The 26,090-nt window shown below is 44.5% G+C and overlaps 1 protein-coding gene across 3 annotated transcripts in view; it reads right to left on the reverse strand.

The window, feature by feature from the left end:
• Positions 1-26,090, reverse strand: part of LOC134947588 (regulator of cell cycle RGCC-like) — a 156,308-nt gene that overhangs the window by 36,992 nt on the left and 93,226 nt on the right. For 2 of the 3 annotated variants that reach the window (XM_063935598.1, XM_063935599.1), the window contains exon 2: positions 21,950-22,102. In XM_063935598.1, coding sequence (XP_063791668.1) covers positions 21,950-22,102 — 153 coding nt within the window. The remainder of the gene's footprint in view (positions 1-21,949; positions 22,103-26,090) is intronic. The other variant, XM_063935600.1, reaches the window with a different exon arrangement.

Below are 26,090 nucleotides of genomic sequence, written 5' to 3' on the forward strand. Positions count from 1 at the left end.
CATCTGCCCCTATATTCCCATTCTGTCCATGTGCAAGTCCTAGTGGAATTTAAGTAAGCCTATATAGGCAGAGGCTTATCTAGAGAGGAGGGGAACCATGTGCAGTCTCCTTGTGTGGGCTACCTCCTCTCCCGTAGCCGGCAGCGCTGCTGTTAGCGCTCTGAGCACTGGGACTCTGGCACAGTGTCAGAGTCTACAGCGCTTGCGCGGGACTCTGAAATATGGCCACCGCAACATTTTTTCAGAGTCCTGCGCATGTGCTGTAGACTCTGGCACTGATGACCAAATTATTTTTCTATGTTTGTTGACTGGGATCGTAGCCCCACCCACTCGCGGCAGCATTAGGCCACACCTCCCGCAGGACAATGCCCTCAATTCATTAAATTGTCAGGAGGGGAGTCCAGCTGCCAGATACCCTAATGGTGGGAAAGGGAGAGGGAACTTTATCACCAGGCTTTCTTCCCAGCAAGAGCCCTGACGGCAGGACAGGAAATCAGTGGAGCAGCGCTGCAAAGCAACTGTGGCTCTGTATTTTCATCCTCCACAGTTACTGCAGGCAGTCTAACATTGGGCAAGACAGACTTCAGCGACCAGGTAGGAGGAGTGCACACCCCTGGGGAGGGTTTAGGTTTAGGTGCCACTCGGGGGGGTTAGGGTCAGGCTATGGGGTGGGGGGCTAGGGTTAGACACCACCAGGGTGTAGTTAGGTTTAGGCACTAAAGGTGCATAAACATGGAACAAAAGAACAAACAATGTGGGTGTTCCTGATCGGCCAATCGTTTACATCGTTTCGTGTGTATGCAAGAGAGCGATGCCGCGGGTTGATGGCAACAGCCTCAGATCTTTTGTACATGCAAGAAGATCTGAGGCTGTCGCTAGCGTTGCCATGCTGCCGAATGAAGCATGGCCCCCACCGTCATTTGTCACCGCTGGCATCGGCAAGTGTGAATGCACTTGCTGTTGCCGACCCTGCCAACGCGTCCCGTCATGTACGATGTTCAATAATCACATGTTTACCCACCTTAAGATTGGAGGGTTAGGGTTAGGCTGCGGGGAAAGGGGGGTAGGTTTAGGCACTAAGGGGGAGGTTATGGTTAGGATGCAGAAAGGGAGGGTTACAGGGTAGGGCAGAGGGGGGGGGGGGGCAGTCTTACCTCCCCCCCTGTCCGGATTTACAATATCAGGATGCCGGCGTCGGTATACTGTTTTATTGCAGATATTGGCATTTGCACCAAATTTAGGCACTAAACTCTATCTTTGAACTTATTATTTTACTCTGGTCAGGTAAGGACCACTAGTGTCTGATGCTACAGTACATTGATTCCACATAAATCTATCTACACACACCCCTCATAACATATAATTATCCAGCTAATGTTCGCAGGACACCACCCTCTTATTTTTTTTATTTGAAGACACACAGTCCTGACTCAGAGCCACTGAGGTTACTATACCACAAATGGACTAGACCTCCACAGACAGCACCAGGAGAACTGGAGCTATTGGTCACAAGATGCTACCTAATCTGAATGTGACCACACAGACTGATCCTTCCTAGCAGACCTTGATCAAGTGGCCACGCTCTGTTTAAAACAGTCCTATAATTTTAACAGCTTCACACTGTCCCTGCAGGTTTTGGCACCCATACATCAACGGCTGCGATTCCCCAACCAGCTGGCACAGCTGATCTGCCAATTGGCGTCCCATCGAGAAATTGAGGAAATGACACATGTTTAAAAACTACGAGATTGTTGATCCCAACTTTTATATACTGTATAATAATAAGGGCGGCAGAAATGAGGGCTAGGTGCCGTTGTAGGGAGTATGTAGTAGAAGGCAGTCTAAGTAGTAAGAGACAGAAAGGCACACGGGGAAAAAGGGCCCTGCTCATTAGAGCTTACATTCTAATGGGGAGGGTTAGACAGACAGGTGTGACGCAGATGGGATATATATATCCGGAGGGCGCCGCACCATGGCAAGATCCGCTGCTGCTGTGGTGCCCGCCGCTGCCGTGTCCCGCTGTCCGTTGTGAAGGGAAACTAGACGCTACGTGTCTAGTTTCCCTTCATGGGCTGCCCGCTGTGAAGGGAAACTAGACGCTAAGCGTCTAATTTCCCTTCCTGGAGAGGACCTTCACTGTAATGGTGTGCGGTGCGCGTAGACGTCATCGCGCACCGCACAGCAAAGGTCCTCTCCACGAAGGGAACTAGACGCTTAGCCATGAAGGGAACCGGCCCTGATATATATATATATATATAGAAACGGGGAGAATAGCGCCTGAGGCGATCCTATTATAAACAAAAACCAAATATTCGATATAGCTAGAACCATTCAACACCCCCTATATATCTGTGGGTGGCAGCTCCTGCCCAATGGTGGATACAAATATACAAAATGAAGTGCACAAGAGCGCCTACTGGTGTTTTTGGCATACAAATGGTTAAATGCGTGATAATTCACCATGTGAGACGTGAAATAATATAGATATTTCAGAGAACAACTTATCTCTCTAAACGTCTTCAATTCTGATGACACTTTGATGCATGTAAATTAAAGAAGAAAAAGAAACATAGGGGTAAATTTACTAAGCTCCCGATTTTGACCGAGATGCCGTTTTTTCATCAAAGTGTCATCTCGGTAATTTACTAAGCAATAATCACGGCAGTGATGAGGGCATTCGTAATATTTTGAAGTCCAAGAAAAAAATCACGAATGAATACACCATCGGTCAAAACGCGGCTGTTTAAGTATGAATCTCGGTCATTTACTAAGAAGTGCAAAGCAAAAAAAAAAAAAACACTGCCGTGAAAAATTACAACTCGTAAAAAAGTGCTAAAAAAAAACAGACCTACTTCTTTTTTCCGTGATTGGATAGGCATGCAGGGATCCATGAGATCCGTGCATGTATATCAGTGGGAAGGGGTGGGAAAGTTGTTATTTTATTAAAAAAAATTGCGTGGGGTCCCCCCTCCTAAGCATAACCAGCCTCGGGCTCTTTGAGCCGATCCTGGTTGCAGAAATATGGGGAAAAAATTGACAGGGGTTCCCCCATATTTAAGCAACCAGCATCGGGCTCTGCGCCTGGTCCTGGTTCCAAAAATACGGGGGACAAAAAGAGTAGGGGTCCCCCGTATTTTTAAAACCAGCACCGGGCTCCACTAGCTGGACAGATAATGCCACAGCCGGGGGTCACTTTGATATAGTGCCCTGCGGCCGTGGCATCAAAAATCCAACTAGTCACCCCTGGCCGGGGTACCCTGGGGGAGTGGGGACCCCTTCAATCAAGGGGTCCCCCCCCCCCCAGCCACCCAAGGGCCAGGGGTGAAGCCCGAGGCTGTCCCCCCCCATCCAATGGGCTGCGGATGGGGAGGCTGATAGCCTTTTGTGATAATGAAAAGATATTGTTTTTAGTAGCAGTACTACAAGTCCCAGCAAGCCTCCCCCGCATGCTGGTACTTGGAGAACCACAAGTACCAGCATGCGGCGGAAAAACGGGCCCGCTGGTACCTGTAGTACTACTACTAAAAAAATACCCAAAAAAACACAAGACACACACACCGTGAAAGTATAATTTTATTACATACATACACACATACATACATACTTACCTTATGTTCCCACGCAGGTCGGTCCTCTTCTCCAGTAGAATCCAAGGGGTACCTGTTGAAGAAATTATACTCACGAGATCCAGGGGTCCAGGGTCCTCGGGGAATCCAGGTGTAATCCACGTACTTGAAAAAAATAACAAATCGGACACCCGAGCCACGCACTAAAAGGGGACCCATGTTTGCACATGGATCCCCTTTTCCCGACTGCCAGAAAACCCACTCTGACTGATGTCTAAGTGGGTTTCCTCAGCCAATCAGGGAGCGCCACGTTGTAGCACTCTCCTGATCGGCTGTGTGCTCCTGTCCTGACTGACAGGCAGCACACGGCAGTGTTACAATGTAGCGCCTATGCGCTCCATTGTAACCAATGGTGGGAACTTTCTGCCCTGCGGTTGACCTAAAGTGACGTCACCGCTGAGCAGAAAGTTCCCAGCATTGGTTACAATGTAGCGCATAGGCGCTACATTGTAACACTGCCGTGTGCCGCCTGTCAGTTAGGACAGGAGCACACAGCCGATCAGGAGAGTGCTACAACGTGGCGCTCCCTGATTGGCTGAGGAAACCCACTTAGACATCAGTCAGAGTGGGTTTTCTGGCAGTCGGGAAAAGGGGATCCATGTGCAAACATGGGTCCCCTTTTAGTGCGTGGCTCGGGTAAGCGTTTTTTTTTTTTTTTCAAGTACGTGGATTACAAAGGATTTCTCCGAGGACCCTGGGCCCCTGGATCTCGTGAGTATAATTTCTTCAACAGGTACCCCTTGGATTCTACTGGAGAAGAGGACCGACCTGCGTGGGAACATAAGGTAAGTATGTATGTATGTGTGTATGTATGTAATAAAATTATACTTTCACGGTGTGTGTGTCTTGTGTTTTTTTGGGTATTTTTTTAGTAGTAGTACTACAGGTACCAGCGGGCCCGTTTTTCCGCCGCATGCTGGTACTTGTGGTTCTCCAAGTACCAGCATGCGGGGGAGGCTTGATGGGACTTGTAGTACTGCTACTAAAAACAATATCTTTTCATTATCACAAAAGGCTATCAGCCTCCCCATCCGCAGCCCATTGGATGGGGGGGGACAGCCTCGGGCTTCACCCCTGGCCCTTGGGTGGCTGGGGGGGGGGGACCCCTTGATTGAAGGGGTCCCCACTCCCCCAGGGTACCCCGGCCAGGGGTGACTAGTTGGATTTTTGATGCCACGGCCGCAGGGCACTATATCAAAGTGACCCCCGGCTGTGGCATTATCTGTCCAGCTAGTGGAGCCCGGTGCTGGTTTTAAAAATACGGGGGACCCCTACTCTTTTTGTCCCCCGTATTTTTGGAACCAGGACCAGGCGCAGAGCCCGATGCTGGTTGCTTAAATATGGGGGAACCCCTGTCATTTTTTTCCCCATATTTCTGCAACCAGGATCGGCTCAAAGAGCCCGAGGCTGGTTATGCTTAGGAGGGGGGACCCCACACAATTTTTTTTTAAATATTTTGCAGTGTTTAATTTAAAAAAAACAAAAAAAAAAAAATCCCCAGCACGGATCACACAGATCCGGCCGAGATTCATTGTAAAAAAGTCGGCAGTGTTTTGCTAATCACTGCCGTAAAAATAGAAAAAAAACCACGAATGACATCGACATCGGAACAAAAGAAAAACCCGAATACGACAGCTTAGTAAATTAGTCGTAATAAATTCAAAAAGTTGCAGTTTTACACTTTCGATGTCATTCGTGATTGAACTTTGACCTGAAACGGGAAAATACGAATCTTAGTAAATTTACCCCATAGTGTGTACTGCATAAACCAGATATTTCTCAATTTGGAACCTTGCTGGTCCCAGACATTGAATGAGATAATGTAATAGTTAAATAAAAAACAATTTAATAGCAATCCTGAAGCGAATGTAGGTAGCAAACGTACAAGATCATTATATAAAAACAGCTTATCTGTCCACTCAGGGAAAGAAGGATAAAACAGCAACTCCTGATCTAATAACAAAAGTATGACAAATAGAAGTAAAATCCTGAAGCAAATGCAGGTAGCAAACGTACAGGAAATACAAGTAAAATCAGCTTATCTGTCCACTCTGGGAGGTTCAGGGTTCAGCAGCAAGTTCAGGGTTAAGCAGCAAGTTCCAGTTCCCTGAGTGGACAGATAAGCTGTTTTTATACAATTATCTGGTACATTCGCTTCAGGATTGCTATTAAATTGTTTTTTATTTAACTATTACATTATCTCATTCAATGTCTGGGACCAGCAAGGTTCCTAATTGAGAAATATCTGGTTTATGCAGTACACACTATGGCCCTCATTCTGAGTTGATCGCAGCAGCAAGAAAGTTAGCAATTGGGCAAAACCATGTGCACTGCAGGAGGGGTAGATATAACATGTGTAGAGAGAGTTAGATTTGGGTGGGGTGTGTTCAATCTGCAATCTAATTTGCAGTGTAAAAATAAAGCAGCCAGTATTTACCCTGCACAGAAACAAAATAACCCACCCAAATCTAACTCTCTCTGCACATGATATATCTGCTTCCCCTGCAGTGCACATGGTTTTGCCCAATTGCTAACTTTCTTGCTGCTGCGATCAACTCAGAATGAGGGCCTATGTTTCTTTTTCTTCTTTAATTTACATGCATCAAAGTGTCATCAGAATTGAAGACGTTTAGAGAGATAAGTTGTTCTCTGAAATATCTATATTATTTCACGTCTCACATGGTGAATTATCACGCATTTAACCATTTGTATGCCAAAAACACCAGTAGGCGCTCTTGTGCACTTAAAAAAAATAAAGAAATAAAAAAATAATTATTTATATATATATATATATACACAAAATTAACGTACACACGGAAACTCCCCCCTTGCAAGAGAGAGAGATTTGGGTGGGGTGTGTTCAAACTGAAATCTAGATTGCAGTGTAAATATAAAGCAGCCAGTATTTGTGGGATATATGCAAAAGCACTTGTGTCTATAGTGAACCAACAGTACAAGATAGCACAAGCGTACATATGTTGCGCAGAACAATTCAATTTAGGATTGCTTGTGCGGGTTATTTACTCCCGTCACCACAGCCGCTTACTTTTACAACACGGATATTCATCAGTATTTTTTAATCTCTCTTTGTTAGGGGACCATATTTTAATCAATATTAATAAAAGTTACATTTTATGTTTTCATCATTATACATTTCGACATACGTCCTTTCTTTAAGAGTGCACCAACCAAGAGTCTTCTATCTTTTTCTTTCCCTGTACTTCAAATTGATTACTGACTTAACCGGCAGGTTTAACAGTGAGCAATTAGCCACTTAAATTGTGAATTGCTGGTTCTAATTCATTAATAATTTTGTATTTACTCCTGACTGGTGTGGAGACATCCCCAATTCCTCAAATACAGAAATGAACATCTTGCCAGGAGGCGGAGCTGGAGACACATTAGTGGAAGCAAAAACCAAAGGATTGAGAACTGGACGAGAGACTTGTTCTGCAGATTTTTCATTAGAGCTTTAACATTCTAAGAGCCTGGATGGAACTGCAACTTAAAATTAAAATGAGAAAAGATTAAGGCCGACCTTGATTGTCGAGGATTCAGACACTGTGCTGCCTTCAGGAAAAGGAGGTTTTTGTGGTCAGTATAGATGGTGATGGGAAACTTGGCGCCCTCCAACAGATACCTCCATTCTTCACGGGCCAGTTTAATTGATAACAGCTCCTGGTCTCCGATGGAGTAGTTAATCTTGGCGGGTGAGAATCTATGGGAGAAGAACCCACAAGGGTGAGTCTTACCATCGGCACCAGCTTGGGACAAGACTGCGCCAATGCCAACCGTCAAAGCGATCTACCTCTAACACGAAAGCACTGTTGACATCTGGCTGCTGTAACAAAGGAGCTGAAACAAAAGCTTGTTTAATTTTTCGAAAGGCAGATATTGCTTCTTCAGACCACTGGAAAGGACTCACCCTTTCCGAGTGAGGCAAGTAATGGGAGCTATCAATGTGGAGAATCCTTTGATAAGTTTTCTATAATAAGTAGCGAAGCCAATGAAATGCTGAATCGACTTGAGTGTAGTGGGAAGAGACCAGTTCTCTATGGCTTCCAACGTGGCTGGATCCATTTCAAGATCGGAACCGGAAATTATGTATCCTAGGAAGGGCATTGAACAAGTTTTAAAGGTACACTTGGACAGTTTACCATAAAGATGATTCTGTCGAAGATGTCGAAGAACCTCTTTCACTTGTTGGTGATGGGAGGCCAAGTCATGGGAAAACATCAAGAAGTCATCGAGGTAGACTACCACATACTTGTATAAAATGTCTCGGAATATTTCATTGACAAAGTTCTGGAATACCGCTTGGGCATTACTTAGGCCGAAGGGCATCACTACATATTCGTAGTGGCCATCACGAGTGTTGAAGGCGGTTTTCCATTCATCGCCACTTCGGATCCTGATGAGATTATAATACCCGCAGAGATCTAGCTTGGTGAAGATACCGACACCTTTGACTCTGTTGAATAGTTCCGTGATTAATGGCAGAGGGTAGCTGTTCTTAATAGTGATGTCATTTAGACCTCGGTAATCGATGCAGGGCCTAATCCTCCATCTTTTCTCTTAATGAAGAAAAACCCTGCTCCTGCTGGAGATGAGGAAGGATGGATGAACCCTTTCTGCAGATTTTCTGTTATGTACTCACTCATAGTGAGGGTCTCAGGAATGGAGAGCGGATATGTGGATGGGGATGCAGAACGTCATTGGCCTTTTCACTGAAGATGTCACAAAATCTTTGTAGGCCTCAGAAAGTCCAGACTGGGGTTTTAACCCTGAAGATCTCACGGGACAGATTTGAGCCAAACAGGAATGTAAACAGGAAGGACTCCATGCTGTGAGCTGTAGTGTGGACTAGTTGATTTGTGGGCTGTGTATTTGAAGCCAGGGCATGCCTAGTATGATCTCATGAGTGGCTTTAGGGATAACCAAAAGTTCCATGAACTGGGAATGGAGGAAGCCCACTACCAGGGCCACTGGCTTAGTCTGCTGGTTGATTGAACCCTCAGCAATACGGCTACCATCCACGGCAGTGAGGTAGACTGGGCAAGACAACTTTAAAACAGGAAGATGGATCTTATCAACTGCAGCTTGTGTAATAAATTTCCCAGCAGCACCACAATCTACTAAAGTAGAAAAGGTATGTAATCCACTCTGTTGTTTCCAATGTTACAGAGAGAATGAGGTCATGAGAAGAAGGAGCTTTGGTAGAAATTCCTAACTTGACTCCTCCTTTTCAAGTTAGGATCTGGCATTTCCCGAACGAGAAGGACAGGAACCAATCATGTGACCAGCAGCAGCACAATATAGACACAGTCTCTCTCGTAACCACCTTGACCGCTCCTCAGGGGTTAAGCAGGACCTATTCACTTGCATAGTATCATCAGAAGTAGTGGGTACAGACTGTACTTGAGGCATAGCCCGATTCTTGAGAGGGTCACTTTGAGAACGTTCACTGGTTCTTTCGCGTAAACGCAGGTCCAATTTCACACATAGGGAGATTAAAGCTTCCAGTTGCTCTGGGAGATCTTGGGTTGCCAACTCATCTTTTATACAGTCACAGTCCATGCCAGAATGCAGCAGCCAACGCTTGATTATTCCATTTAACCTCTGATGCCAATGTCTGGAACTGGATGACATATTGTCCCACGGTGCGTATTCCCTGGTGAATCTGGAGGATGTCAGAAGAGGCAGATATTGTACGCCCAGGTTCATCAGAGATGCGTTGGAATGCAGCAACAAATTCCGTATAGTTGTTTAGGAGAGAATCTGCTCGCTCCCATAACAGGGAAACCCAATTCAAGGCAGGACCAGTCAGGAGGAACACAATGTATGCGACCTTTGTCCTAGGTGTCGGAAAATTGTGAGGCAGCAATTAAAACTGGACTTCACACTGATTCAGGAATCCACAACACATTTGGGATTACCATCGAACTTGCTAGGTGTAGGAAGATGGAGACGAGACCCTGGAGAGGTAGCAACTGGAGGAACTGAAGCTGTGGAACTGGAAACTGGAGATGGAGCTGAAGCTGGAGTAACAGAACTTGGAAGAGACTGTTGTAATGTGTCCAGTCGGGAAGACATCCCTTCCAGGAATTGTATAATCTGCTGTTGTGCAGCCTCTTGACCATAGAGTTGTGACACTAAACTTTGAAGGGCCCCTGCCCCCACACTCTGACTGCCGTCTGGGTCCATGGGCCTTGAACAAACTGTCAGGTCTGTAACTGTGTCTGTTCCCGGAGGGGGCACTAGTGGGTCAGTGGTGGTGTGGTGGAGGAAATGAGGACGCTGTAGAAGATTAATGTGCATGTGCGCAATTATATTTATTTAGCATACAGATGTATGATAGTCACTGAAGCACAATAACAATACTGATGGGTTAACCGAGGAAGCTGACAGAAGTATAATAACAACATGTCACAGGTGATGATCTGTAAACCAGTGAGATAGACAACAGTGATGACCGGCCTGGAAGCCGATGGCAAACATCGATGGTTGACTTGGAAGTCGATGGTAACTGGATCAAATATGCAGATGATGGTAATGCAACTGATGACAGTGAACACAGACAATAGTAACTCCAGTGATTGGTCTGGAAACCAACAGCAATGAATTCACACAGTCTGTATATAAGCACAAGTCCACAAAGCCAAGCAAGGCCAAAGCAGGAGACAGTTTGTAATTTGCAAGCTGGTTGTTTTAAGTGCCAGATGAAATAGGACAGTGCTGAACGCAGATAAACAACACACAGGTGAGAATGGTAAGTAGCACCTGGAGAGAGTCTCTTACTGCATGCAGGGGTGGAAGCTGACTGTGGAAGGAGTTGTAGCAGAGCTGGATGGCTGGAGCCTGTAGTTCCATGGAGACACTGGAGTAAGGAAAACACTGGAGACAAAAGACTGGAGCCAGGAGACTCTGTGCACTGTGTCAAGGCGGCGCCCATGCTGCACAGATGGTGGGCACACACCGGATGGACTTCAGGGGTACACAATGACAGTGGTCACCGCACCCGCAGACAGAGCATTCATGCAGCTGCAAACTGGGGCTGTGACCTCCGGAGAACTGCACACCTGCGCGCTGGTAAATGAGATGACACTGAACGCCGATTCCTGACAACAGGTTTCATATAGTGAAAACCTCACTACTGTATGGGAAAGAAGGCTGACCACTTTCAGAACAGTCACTACTATCTGATACACTACTTTGAAAACAGTCATCGTCTTCTGGTTCTGGAGTAAGTAATTAAACAAAAAGAATTCTTACATTTATTAAATAATTTGTAAAAGATAAATAATACCCTATACCTATAGGTTTCTGTACAGTGAAAATCTTGAATTAAATACAGACATCATCTGGTCACTTACACTCTTGGATTATATAAGATCCCCTATAAACTATATGTAAGTAATCCTACATGAATTTTGAAAGAAATTCATATAAACATCATGAAGTTTTTTGTAAGCAAGAGATCCATAGATTCTCAATGAGTATTTTGAGTATTTTAAGTATTCTCGATGCAGGAATATCTAATGAAGTGAACATGTTCTTCCTTTAAGGATCTAGAACGGTTATATATGTATGTAATATATTATTTTTTGTTAAATGAACATATATTGATTAATCATAATATTATAGCCATCGGTCCATATTCTTTCTGTCTGGCAAAGTACATCTAATTTGTGAAACATAAAATTTATATATATGTTTTTTCTCTACTTCTCATTTTCCTTCTTTATAAAATCCAGCAAAAAAAACTATGCCCCTGAGGAAGTTTTCTGTGGACGAAATGTGTTGGGTTTTATGGACAGTTTCATCTGAACGATTGAGTAATGACTATTTTATCATTGCTTTTGTAAAATGAATTTCTTCTGTATTATGGTATGTGAGGTTATACCACTAACTACATATGACTAGATTTTAATAAAATACTTTTTTAAGGTAAACTGGTTTGCAGGTCAAAAGTTTGGAAAAATAGTAATATTTTATTGTGCGCCCTCAGAAACTGTATCTATTGTGTTCATCTGATTCTCTACTAGCTGGAGGATTTTTTGTGAGGTGCAGCCATATCACTGTGCGAGATAAGGGTAAAATTGTTCTATTCCATTTCTGTGTGCTAGTTACACGTAATTGCTGCTGTGAAATATGCCTGTTTTTAAGGATAGAATAAAAAGATCTCAGACAGTTAAACATATTTTTATGGAAGATGATCAATCTGGGTCTATGGAGGAATATGAGGAGGATTATTATGGATAACTTAACATTATGGTAAAACTCTCTACTAAAGAAATGAAAGGATGGTATGATATCATCACCCTTCAGAAATATATTGAAGTGTGTAGAATTCCGAGGGGTTTAAGATTAATTAAAGCACCCACCTTTGGTAATGAGTGAAAGTTTTATGTCCGAATAGAACACGGTCCTTGATGACTGCTCTACAAAATTAATGAGCTTAATCATTAATGAGCGCAAAAAGGAATTAATAAAACTTGATCACGAAATTAGAATCCACAATGGAAATATTTGAAAATAGTGCAGAATATAAGAAAGATGTTAGTGATTTACTGTCAAAATTAGATCATTTGGAAAATTAGATTGTCACTAGAAACAAAGGAAATATACTAGAGATAAGAATGATTATAAGAATGGCAATATCCAGAATTGGTCTTAAACAGATAATCACTTTTTGAAAGAGAATCAAATTGAACGTTGTCACTATGATTGGCAAACAGTAGACTATAGGCAGAGAGGGAGACCTAGTAATCGGTCCCCCTATGGAAGAAAGAGGTTACCTTATTATAATCAAACTCAGAGAGAATACCTTCATATCAGTATAGACAAAGAGAGAGATTACACTCTCATGCTGAAAAGTATAGGGACCGTATACTATCACACTATAATCGATATGATAATTTAAGATCTCCTTCCCCCCAAGTGTTTGAACATAGACATTTTTTGGGAGAGCGAAGGACTACTCGCTATCCTGTAAGACAGAAACCATAGGAGATAATGGTGAAGGAAATCTCCCAGGGTACAAAAACATAGTATCTAGAGCAGGGGTTCTCAAACTCGGTCCTCAGGACCCCACACAGTGCATGTTTTGCAGGTAAACCCAGCAAGTGCACAGGTGTATTAATTACTCACTGACACATTTTAAAAGGTCCACAGGTGGAGCTAATGATTTCACTTGTGATTCTGTGAGGAGACCTGCAAAATATGCACTATGTGGGGTCCTGAGGACCGAGTTTGAGAACCTGTGATCTAGAGGAAGACGGGGAAGTAGAGGAGGCAGAAAACACCCCCCAAAAAATAAGAGCACCTCCATTACATCAGGGAAGTGTGAGACAGGACTTATCAAATAAAGAACTTTCCGCAGCCGAAAAATCTTCTAAAATACTGAATGATGAACAGACCTATATGAGATTAGATAAAGATCCATATACTGATTTTCAAGATTCCCTATACAAACTTTTATCAGCGGCCAGAGGTAATAATTTACTTTGTAATGAGGAATTCGATTATCTTAATAAAAAATTCCTTACAATGCCTATATTTTATCAGTTGCCTAAGGAACATAAGAATAAGGTGCATCCACTAGGATGTCCCATTATAGCGGGGGTAAACTCCCTAACATCTAACCTTTCACATTATATTGATTTAAAGTTACAACCGTATATTAAATTAAATAAGTCTCTTTTAAAAGACTCTACTAGTCTATTGAGATTGGTTGAGGATTATGTCTGGTCTTGTAATGACAGGTGGTTAACTGTGGACGTCCAGGCTCTCTATTCCTCCATCCCACATGATAGGGGAATAGAGGATGTTAGGGGCATACTAAGTAGGGATTCTAATAATACATAGATAGAAATCACATTCATTATGGATTGCATCAAATTTATCTTGGAGTATATTTTTTTTTATTTAATGGTTCCTATTTCCTACAAAAACAAGGCACTGCAATGGGGACAAAATTCGCCCCATCATATGTGAGCTTGTTGATGGGGGAATGGGAAGGTAAATACATATATGATACAGAATATGAGATTTTGAATATCAGACTTTACCAAAGATATATAGACGATCTTCTATTTATATGGCAAGGTGACCAAGATCGTGTGGACAAATTTATGGAGTATCTGAATATTAATGACTATAATCTTAAATTTACCTATAAGATAGACAAAGTTACCATCGATTATCTGGATTTGGAACTGAAAGGTTTTGATATAGGAGTTACCACAAAAAACTTTTTTAAATCTGTAGATGCAAATAGCTATATTCCACAGACAAGTTGTCATCATCCAGTGTGGAAGACTGGAGTTCCATATTCGCAGTTCGTTAGGATAAGGAAGAATTGTAGCGATATGAGAGGATATTGGGAACAATCAGCTACTCTGCTAGAAAGATTTGTGGAGAGCGGGTATAATGTGACCTTACTATAGGAGGCTAGAGAAAATGCCTCAAAACAATCCAGAGATGATCTTATTAGGAAAAAACCTCCTAGTGTCCCCGATGATAGAAACCAGATTAGACCCTTCATAACTCAATATAATAGAGATGCAAATAAGATGCCGAAAATAATAACGAAACACTGGAGTATATTTTTGAAGGATCCTATACTGGGACCTACCCTTCCCAGAAAACCTTGATTAGTTTACAGGAAAGCTGTTTTTTTTTTTTTTTTGGGGGGGGGGGGGGGTTTAGACTGTTTGTGTATGCTTCATATAAGCAAAAAGAGGAAGGAGATTGAAGTGGGTGAAGGAAGGTGGGTAGCTATGCCAACCATGGTGCTAGTCACACCCCATGGTATAGACCACTCCCCCATATCAGTAGTCACTTCCCCCACCATGCTGGTCACACCCCCTGTAGCAGCGCACAATAGTGTTAGGCGCCGAGGGTCCGCCCGTCAGTGCGGCCCGGCGCCTAGCAACTAGGGACGCCGCAGGCAGACAGCCGCCGGCTCCCTAGCAACGCTAGACGCCGGGCGCACGGAGCCGCTCAGACCCTAGCAACGGGGACGCCACGCTCGGACCGCGTTCCCGTTGCTGGGTCTTAATTAATCAGTTCAATTGTATCCTGGCCGTACAGCATGCAGCTGCACGGCATGATTATGTGATTACCCTGTCTGGATCTTGATTGGAGGGCTCCCAAATTTAAGCACTCTCAGGACTTCTCACAGACGCCGGTGATAGCTTCCTGTTTGCTGTGTCAGTTACAGAGAGTTTCCAGTCCTGCTCAATCCGGTTGTTCCTGTCCTCAGTGGTCCTGTACTCGGAAGTTGTCATCTATTCCTGGAGTCCAACCGAGCACCTTTAACATCCTGTGGTGTTCGTGAGTCGCGGCGTAGCCGTGTGTTGCGGCTTGACCGCTTACTGTTTATTATTTAGTTTCATTGTGTTCCGGAGCTTTTGCGGAGGATTCCGCTCCCACTAATCCACTCTGGTATCCAGCGGTGCTGGATAGGAGTAACGGATCAGTGGATCTTTGGTTGTCCTTTTCCCTGGCGGTTTGTCCGCACATACTTTTGGTTTAAGTTAGTTAGCTTGTAGCCCCTGGCCTGGTTGCTTAGTCAGAGGGCCCCTTGTTATCACCCTGTCTCGGATTTCCCTTTGTCTCCCATTAAGACCTGAGGGGGCATCGAAGTTGGGCAGACATAATCCGCCCTTCAAACGCGGCTGCCATGGGCTCAAGCAACCATAGTCTCGCAGGGGATTTCTGATAACACGGGCGAGACAACGGAGTTAGGGCGCCAGGGGTTACTAGGCTTTCCTGCTCCCGTAACCAGCATATCTTTCCAGTACTCAGACCTCTGCCATAAGATCTCCTCTGGTCTGGAGTACGGGAATCATAACATTATCACCGGCCAGACTAAAATTTAAAATTAAACAGGATTTAATTTTTTTCCCTTATTCAGTTGGAAGATTTGTCGGCCTCATGAATCCCACCGGTGTTGGGCCAAATCCTGGCCAGCTTCTAGTTAGCCAGATTCAAGAACTTACTCAGATGGTTCAGGATCTGTCCCTTCGGGTGAGGTCACAGGAAGATCTGTTACGGACTTCCCCGAGGGTCATTCCTGAACCAAAAATGCATTTGCCTGACCGTTTTTCTGGGGATAGAAAGCAGTTTTTTAATTTTAAAGAGTCTTGTAAACTTTATTTTCGTTTAAGACCAGTCTCTTCAGGTACGGAATCTCAGCGGGTTGGAATTATTATTTCTTTACTTCAGGGGGATCCTCAGACCTGGGCTTTTGGTTTAAGAACAGACGATCCGGCTTTATTGTCTGTAGACGCCTTTCTGGGGTCTTTAGGACTATTGTATGACGACCCTGATAGAGAGGCATCCGCCGAGAGTCAGTTGCGTGCTCTCAGACAGGGTAGGAATCCCGCAGAGATTTATTGTACGGAGTTTCGCCGTTGGTCGAACGACTGTGGATGGAATGACCCAGCCCTGCGCAGTCAGTTTCGCCTCGGCTTATCCGAGTCTATAAAAGACAGTCTCCTTCAGTATCCCGCTCCTGAGACTCTCGATAAACTCATGGAGCTCTCTATTAAGATTGATCGTCGTCTCAGAGAGCGGAGGGCTGAAAAAGGAGCATCTGTCGGGTCTACTCCTTGTGTTTTTTCCATTCCTGTGGACATAGAGGAGCCCATGCAGATAGGCCTCTCCAAACTGTCTCCTGAAGAAAGAACCAGAAGGCAAAATTCTGGTCTTTGTTTATACTGTGAAGGTAAGGGACATTTTGCCCGTAGTTGTCCGAACAAGTCGGGAAACGCCTCGACCAAGTGATTTGTGAGGGGGTTCACTTTGGTCTGCAGCTTATCTCCTCAAATAATTCACTGTTAGTCCCAGCTAAAGTTTCCTTTGGCAGCCTCTGTTCCTCGGTCTCGGCTTTTGTGGACAGTGGAGCTGCAGGGAACTTTATGGATTTAACATGGGCCAAGGCCTTAGGTATTCCTCAGTTAGCCTTGGGTAGGTGTATCACCATGCATGGTTTAGATGGGAGTCCCTTGTCCAATGGGGTTATTTCTCTCTGTACACCTCCTGTTCTACTTTCGGTAGGAGCTCTGCATTCTGAAAAAATTGAGTTTTTCCTTACCCATTGCCCAGCAGTTCCAGTGGTTCTGGGTCACCCTTGGCTGGCCTTTCATAATCCCATCATTGATTGGCAGTCGGGGGAGATCTCACAATGGGGTACCATCTGTAATAAGGAATGTATTACGTTTCCCATCAGAATAGCTGCTGTCATTCCCGCACCCATTCCTGTGGAATACCAGGATTTTGTTGATGTATTTTCCAAGGGCAATGCGGACATTCTGCCTCCCCATAGGCCTGATGATTGTGCTATTGAGCTAATTCCTGGTGCCACTTTGCCTAAGGGAAGGTTATATGCATTGTCCGGACCTGAAACTGTGGCCATGAATGAGTATGTTAAAGAAAGCCTAGGGAAAGGATTTATCAGGCCATCTAAATCCCCTTTAAGTGCAGGCTTCTTCTTCGTGGAGAAGAAGGATGGATCACTCAGACCTTGCATTGACTTTAGAGCCTTGAATAAGATCTCAGTAAAAAATACTTACCCTTTGCCGCTGATTTCTGTCATCTTTGATCAGCTACGTTCGGCTGTGATTTTTTCTAAGATTGACCTGAGAGGAGCATATAACCTCATCCGGATCAAGTCAGGGGATGAGTGGAAAACGGCATTCAGTACTCAGTCGGGTCACTATGAGTATCTGGTTATGCCATTCGGCCTGTCTAACGCTCCGGCAGTTTTCCAGGATCTCATTAACGATGTGCTCCGTGAATTTCTTGGAAGATTCGTTGTAGTCTACTTAGACGATATTTTGATATATTCTGACTCTATAGAACAACATGTTACCCAGGTGCGTCAGGTTCTAAAAAAATTACGTGAAAATCACCTATATGCCAAGCTGGAGAAGTGTGAATTTCATGTCACGGAGGTATCCTTTTTAGGGTACATCATTTCCCCTCGGGGATTCTGTATGGAACCAAAGAAGCTCCAAGCCATCCTTAGTTGGGCGCAACCCACCAACTTAAAAGCAATTCAGCGCTTTTTAGGGTTTGCGAATTACTATAGAAGATTTATTCACTCTTTCTCCGACCTAGTTGCTCCCATTGTGGCACTGACTAAGAAGGGAGCAGATCCTACCAACTGGTCACGTGAAGCGGAGTTATCTTTTCAGGCCTTGAAACAAGCCTTTGTCTCAGCCCCAGTCCTCAGACATCCCAACCCAGAATTGCCTTTCATTGTTGAGGTTGATGCCTCGGAGGTTGGAGTAGGGGCTATCCTATCTCAGAAGGATCCGGATTCTCTAGAATTACATCCTTGTGCCTTTATGTCCAGGAAATTCTCATCTGCTGAATCCAACTACGATGTTGGTAACCGGGAATTACTGGCTATTAAATGGGCTTTCGAGGAGTGGAGGCATTGGCTTGAAGGAGCCACTCATACCATTTCAGTTTTGACTGATCACAAAAATCTTCAATACATTGAATCAGCTAAACGGCTGAATGCCCGGCAAGCTCGTTGGGCTTTATTTTTTACCCGTTTCAAGTTCATTATCACCTTCAGGCCAGGTTCCAAGAATACCAAGGCAGATGCCCTGTCACGCAGTTTTCTTCCAGTTCAAGACAACAGTCCTGTTACTCCCATACTTCCGTCTTCAGTCATTCGGGCAGGCCTCACACAAGATTTATTTACCCAGTTAAAGCAGCTTCAACATCAAGCTCCTGGAAATACTCCTGCTGGTCGTCTTTATGTCCCCGAGTTTTTGAGAGCAACTGTTTTGACGGAGTTTCATGATAGCAAAGTTGCCGGGCATCCGGGGATCGCCAAAACTTTTGAATTAGTTTCCCGCTCGGTATGGTGGCCTGGTCTTTCCAAAGACATTAAGGAGTTTGTTTTTTCTTGTCAGGTCTGTGCACAGCATAAGGTTCCCCGTTCCTTGCCTATCGGTCAACTTATGCCCTTGAATGTTCCTCTTAGGCCATGGTCTCATATTTCCATGGATTTTGTGGTGGACCTCCCTCTGTCAGCCGGATGCCGAGTCATATGGGTGGTAGTGGACCGTTTTAGCAAAATGGCCCATTTCATTGCTCTTCCCCGATTGCCATCTGCCCAGGGATTGGCAGTCTTGTTCCTCCGCCATGTTTTCAGACTCCATGGGTTACCCACTGATATTGTCTCTGATCGGGGTCCACAATTCATTGCACAATTTTGGAAGTCTTTTTGTGCCTCATTAAAGATGAAATTATCTTTAACGTCTGGCTACCATCCCCAATCCAACGGGCAGACTGAGCGAGTTAATCAATCATTAAAACAATATTTGCGTTTGTACTCGGCCAAACTCCAAAATGACTGGTCTGAGTTTCTTCCGTTGGCGGAGTTTGCTTACAACAATGCCTGTCATTCCTCCACCAATGTGTCTCCATTTTTTACAGTTTTTGGTTTTCACCCCAGAGCTAATTCCTTTTTTCAACATTCCTCTGTCTCCTCACTGACCTTGACCTCTCATCTCAAACTCATTTGGAGAAAAGTGCACCTGGCTCTCAGAAAAGCGGCATTTCGGGAGAAAAATTTTTCTGACAGGCTCCGGCGGCCGTGCACTTTTAAAGTAGGAGATAGGGTATGGTTGTCGACTCGCAACATTAAACTTCGACAAACCTCAGCCAGATTGGGTCCTAAATTTATTGGACCATTTCATATTATCAAAAAAGTCAATCCAGTTGCTTTCCGGTTACGTTTACCAAAAACTTTACGGATCGGAAATACCTTCCATTGCTCCTTGTTAAAACCATATGTTTCGTCCAGTAGATTTCCTCGCAAGATCTCTCAGGGGAAATCACCAATAGATGTACAGGGTCAGCAGGAGTTCTTGGTGGAGAAGGTTCTCGATTCCAAGTTGTCCCGGGGTCGGCTTTATTTTTTGGTACATTGGAGAGGTTATGGTCCAGAAGAAAGGTCTTGGGTCCTGGATGAGGATCTCCATGCCCCGAGGCTCAAAAGGGCATTTTTTCGAGAATTTCCTCAGAAACCTGGCCTTAGGGGTTCCTTGACCCCTCCTCAAGGGGGGGGTACTGTTAGGCGCCGAGGGTCCGCCCGTCAGTGCGGCCCGGCGCCTAGCAACTAGGGACGCCGCAGGCAGACAGCCGCCGGCTCCCTAGCAACGCTAGACGCCGGGCGCACGGAGCCGCTCAGACCCTAGCAACGGGGACGCCACGCTCGGACCGCGTTCCCCGTTGCTGGGTCTTAATTAATCAGTTCAATTGTATCCTGGCCGTACAGCATGCAGCTGCACGGCATGATTATGTGATTACCCTGTCTGGATCTTGATTGGAGGGCTCACAAATTTAAGCACTCTCAGGACTTCTCACAGACGCCGGTGATAGCTTCCTGTTTGCTGTGTCAGTTACAGAGAGTTTCCAGTCCTGCTCAATCCGGTTGTTCCTGTCCTCAGTGGTCCTGTACTCGGAAGTTGTCATCTATTCCTGGAGTCCGACCGAGCACCTTTAACATCCTGTGGTGTTCGTGAGTCGCGGCGTAGCCGTGTGTTGCGGCTTGACCGCTTACTGTTTATTATTTAGTTTCATTGTGTTCCGGAGCTTTTGCGGAGGATTCCGCTCCCACTAATCCACTCTGGTATCCAGCGGTGCTGGATAGGAGTAACGGATCAGTGGATCTTTGGTTGTCCTTTTCCCTGGCGGTTTGTCCGCACATACTTTTGGTTTAAGTTAGTTAGCTTGTAGCCCATGGCCTGGTTGCTTAGTCAGAGGGCCCCTTGTTATCACCCTGTCTCGGATTTCCCTTTGTCTCCCATTAAGACCTGAGGGGGCATCGAAGTTGGGCAGACATAATCCGCCCTTCAAACGCGGCTGCCATGGGCTCAAGCAACCATAGTCTCGCAGGGGATTTCTGATAACACGGGCGAGACAACGGAGTTAGGGCGCCAGGGGTTACTAGGCTTTCCTGCTCCCGTAACCAGCATATCTTTCCAGTACTCAGACCTCTGCCATAAGATCTCCTCTGGTCTGGAGTACGGGAATCATAACAAATAGGCCCTGTATAAATTTCAGCTCCAGGCCCATCTGGACCTTAATCTGGCACTGCACACACTGCACCCATTATAGATACACCACTGTAAATAGGCATATATATATGTATATATATGTATATATATATATATATATATAGCATTATTGGAAAGACGGCTGTTATAGATGGAATTAAAGGTTCTGACTTTAAGAAATGTATTAAAAAAAGTATTATTGTATGATTCATAACAGGGAAGAATAGGGGGGTTTGCAAGGACAAAAACAAAGGGGCTACACAGAAACAGGGGGAGTTGAAACAAACAGGACACAAATGGATGTAGAGACAAGCAAAAATGGAGGTGAAGAAGGAATCGGGGGTAGGCATGACACGTGTGGCTTCATTTATTGCCCATCCCCACCTGCACCTCCTTTAATATGATTAAAGCATATGGTATACTGTAGGTTGGACTGGGCTTTGAGCATTTACGGGCCTCTGATTACTTCATCATTGGCCTACTACTTGCCTATTAATTTATACTATAATGTGCTTATTACTATTTCTTATTACTATAATATAATGTGCCCCATGCTGTCACAGTGAAGTAGGAAGCCAGTCACATTGAAGCTGGGGGACGAGGGTCAATAGAGGAAGACAGGATGCGGGGCTGCACATGTGCTTAGCAAAAGGCTGTGACTAAATTAAATGGTTTCATGCTGCTGCACTATAGTGCTGCTTCAGATCCCGAAGTATCTGCATCCTGATACACAAAGTACTCTGCGTATACGCATGACCGATTCTGCTTGTGTGCAAATGGGTCCAGTGACACAGGATGCCATATGGCATCAAACTGTCAGCGATTGAAAATGGAGGCGTGACGCCATTGTTTAGGGGGGGTGACGAGGCCAGGATCCTTACGAGGATCTGCGATGGGCAGCTTGCGGTATCCCATGTGTGCTGCATGCCGCCTGATGCAGCTTGGATCACTATTGCAGAAGGAGGTTTCTACTTATAATGCCTCCTGTTGCATTTACATACAGAGTTTCCAAGGAACAGCAGTGGTAGCTACTTCAACCACATCTGAAGTAGCCCCAATGTCAATAGGCTGAGTGCAGCCCATGCGCCTGGCCTAGCCCACCATGGCTTGTGAAGGGAAAAAAGTAACCAGGATAGATCCAATTGCCTGATAAGTCGCATACATGTGTCCCCCACACTGCATATAATCATAAGTCATCAGACTAAATGCAGCTTGATTAATTACTTGTTGCCTTACTTTCTGAATCACTACTGCTATGATTAAGTGTTGCCTGATGCTGTTGTTTTAGCTTTTTAAGATGTTCCTCAAAATTACATGGTCCTCTTGTGAAGTCTTGTAAAGCATCATCAAACTCTGACAAGGTGAGGACGAGATCTTCTCCTAGGGACACTAGAAGTAAAGGACAATAACAGAAATTGTTATTTTTTTAGAAAAACTTTGCACGTCCTAATCATCATATTAAATAAGAATAATAGTAAAGTCGACATAACAAGCTATTGTGATAAACCAGTAATAAGACTACAGGTATATACTAGAGATGAGCGGGTTCGGTTCCTCGGAATCCGAACCCGCCCGAACTTCATGTTTTTTTTCACGGGTCCGAGCGACTCGGATCTTCCCGCCTTGCTCGGTTAACCCGAGCGCGCCCGAACGTCATCATGACGCTGTCGGATTCTCGCGAGGCTCGGATTCTATCGCGAGACTCGGATTCTATATAAGGAGCCGCGCGTCGCCGCCATTTTCACTCGTGCATTGAGATTGATAGGGAGAGGACGTGTCTGGCGTCCTCTCCATTAGAATAGAGATAGATTAGATAGAGAGAGAGAGATTGTGCAGAGTCGCAGACAGAGTTAGTTTACCACAGTCAGTGACCAGTGCAGTTGCTAGTTAACTTTTATTTAATATAATATATCCGTTCACTTCTCTCTGCTATATCCGTTCTCTGCCTGAAAAAAAAAACGATACACAGCACAGTCAGTCACACAGTGTGACTCAGTCTGTGTGCACTCAGCTCAGCCCAGTGTGCTGCACAGTCATCAATGTATAAATTAAAAGCTTATAATTAATTGTGGGGGAGACTGGGGAGCACTGCAGGTTGTTAGCAGGAGCCAGGAGTACAATTATATTAATTAACAGTGCACACTTTTGCTGCAGGAGTGGTGACCAGTGCCTGACCACCAGTATAGTATTGTTGTATACTACTAATATCTCTTTAAATATCAACCAGTCTATATTAGCAGCAGACACAGTACAGTGCGGTAGTTCACGGCTGTGGCTACCTCTGTGTCGGCACACGGCAGGCAGTCCGTCCGACCAGAATTGTATTATTTATTATTATATACCTACCACCTAACCGTGGTTTTTTTTTCATTCTTTATACCGTCATAGTGTCATCCTAATTGTTACGAGTATACTACTATCTCTTTATCAACCAGTGTACAGTGCGGTAGTTCACGGCTGTGGCTACCTCTGTGTCGGCACACGGCAGGCAGTCCGTCCGACCAGAATTGTATTATTTATTATTATATACCTACCACCTAACCGTGGTTTTTTTTTTCATTCTTTATACCGTCATAGTGTCATCCTAATTGTTACGAGTATACTACTATCTCTTTATCAACCAGTGTACAGTGCGGTAGTTCACGGCTGTGGCTACCTCTGTGTCGGCACACGGCAGGCAGTCCGTCCGACCAGAATTGTATTATTTATTATTATATACCTACCACCTAACCGTGGTTTTTTTTTTCATTCTTTATACCGTCATAGTGTCATCCTAATTGTTACGAGTATACTACTATCTCTTTATCAACCAGTGTACAGTGCGGTAGTTCACGGCTGTGGCTACCTCTGTGTCGGCACACGGCAGGCAGTCCGTCCGACCAGAATTGTATTATTTATTATTATATACCTACCACCTAACCGTGGTTTTTTTTTCATTCTTTATACCGTCATAGTGTCATCCTAATTGTTACGAGTATACTACTATCTCTTTATCAACCAGTGTACAGTGCGGTAGTTCACGGCTGTGGCTACCTCTGTGTCGGCACACGGCAGGCAGTCCGTCCGACCAGAATTGTATTATTTATTATTATATACCTACCACCTAACCGTGGTTTTTTTTTCATTCTTTATACCGTCATAGTGTCATCCTAATTGTTACGAGTATACTACTATCTCTTTATCAACCAGTGTACAGTGCGGTAGTTCACGGCTGTGGCTACCTCTGTGTCGGCACACGGCAGGCAGTCCGTCCGACCAGAATTGTATTATTTATTATTATATACCTACCACCTAACCGTGGTTTTTTTTTTCATTCTTTATACCGTCATAGTGTCATCCTAATTGTTACGAGTATACTACTATCTCTTTATCAACCAGTGTACAGTGCGGTAGTTCACGGCTGTGGCTACCTCTGTGTCGGCACACGGCAGGCAGTCCGTCCGACCAGAATTGTATTATTTATTATTATATACCTACCACCTAACCGTGGTTTTTTTTTTCATTCTTTATACCGTCATAGTGTCATCCTAATTGTTACGAGTATACTACTATCTCTTTATCAACCAGTGTACAGTGCGGTAGTTCACGGCTGTGGCTACCTCTGTGTCGGCACACGGCAGGCAGTCCGTCCGACCAGAATTGTATTATTTATTATTATATACCTACCACCTAACCGTGGTTTTTTTTTTCATTCTTTATACCGTCATAGTGTCATCCTAATTGTTACGAGTATACTACTATCTCTTTATCAACCAGTGTACAGTGCGGTAGTTCACGGCTGTGGCTACCTCTGTGTCGGCACACGGCAGGCAGTCCGTCCGACCAGAATTGTATTATTTATTATTATATACCTACCACCTAACCGTGGTTTTTTTTTCATTCTTTATACCGTCATAGTGTCATCCTAATTGTTACGAGTATACTACTATCTCTTTATCAACCAGTGTACAGTGCGGTAGTTCACGGCTGTGGCTACCTCTGTGTCGGCAGTCGGCAGGCAGTCCGTCCATCCATAATTGTATTATTATTATAATATATACCACCTAACCGTGGTTTTTTTTTCATTCTTTATACCGTCGTCATAGTGTCATACTAGTTGTTACGAGTATACTACTATCTCTTTATCAACCAGTGTACAGTGCGGTAGTTCACGGCTGTGGCTACCTCTGTGTCGGCAGTCGGCAGGCAGTCCGTCCATCCATAATTGTATTATTATTATAATATATACCACCTAACCGTGGTTTTTTTTTCATTCTTTATACCGTCGTCATAGTGTCATACTAGTTGTTACGAGTATACTACTATCTCTTTATCAACCAGTGTACAGTGCGGTAGTTCACGGCTGTGGCTACCTCTGTGTCGGCAGTCGGCAGGCAGTCCGTCCATCCATAATTGTATTATTATTATAATATATACCACCTAACCGTGGTTTTTTTTCCATTCTTTATACCGTCGTCATAGTGTCATACTAGTTGTTACGAGTATACTACTATCTCTTTATCAACCAGTGTACAGTGCGGTAGTTCACGGCTGTGGCTACCTCTGTGTCGGCAGTCGGCAGGCAGTCCGTCCATCCATAATTGTATTATTATTATAATATATACCACCTAACCGTGGTTTTTTTATACCACCTAACCGTGGCAGTCCGTCCATAATTGTATACTAGTATCCAATCCATCCATCTCCATTGTTTACCTGAGGTGCCTTTTAGTTCTGCCTATAAAATATGGAGAACAAAAAAGTTGAGGTTCCAAAATTAGGGAAAGATCAAGATCCACTTCCACCTCGTGCTGAAGCTGCTGCCACTAGTCATGGCCGAGACGATGAAATGCCAGCAACGTCGTCTGCCAAGGCCGATGCCCAATGTCATAGTACAGAGCATGTCAAATCCAAAACACCAAATATCAGAAAAAAAAGGACTCCAAAACCTAAAATAAAATTGTCGGAGGAGAAGCGTAAACTTGCCAATATGCCATTTACCACACGGAGTGGCAAGGAACGGCTGAGGCCCTGGCCTATGTTCATGGCTAGTGGTTCAGCTTCACATGAGGATGGAAGCACTCAGCCTCTCGCTAGAAAACTGAAAAGACTCAAGCTGGCAAAAGCACCGCAAAGAACTGTGCGTTCTTTGAAATCCCAAATCCACAAGGAGAGTCCAATTGTGTCGTTTGCGATGCCTGACCTTCCCAACACTGGACGTGAAGAGCATGCGCCTTCCACTATTTGCATGCCCCCTGCAAGTGCTGGAAGGAGCACCCGCAGTCCAGTTCCTGATAGTCAGATTGAAGATGTCAGTGTTGAAGTACACCAGGATGAGGAGGATATGGGTGTTGCTGGCGCTGGGGAGGAAATTGACCAGGAGGATTCTGATGGTGAG

This window comes from Pseudophryne corroboree, chromosome 8 (genome assembly GCF_028390025.1).
Source record: "Pseudophryne corroboree isolate aPseCor3 chromosome 8, aPseCor3.hap2, whole genome shotgun sequence".
NCBI classification, from domain to species: Eukaryota; Metazoa; Chordata; class Amphibia; order Anura; family Myobatrachidae; genus Pseudophryne; species Pseudophryne corroboree.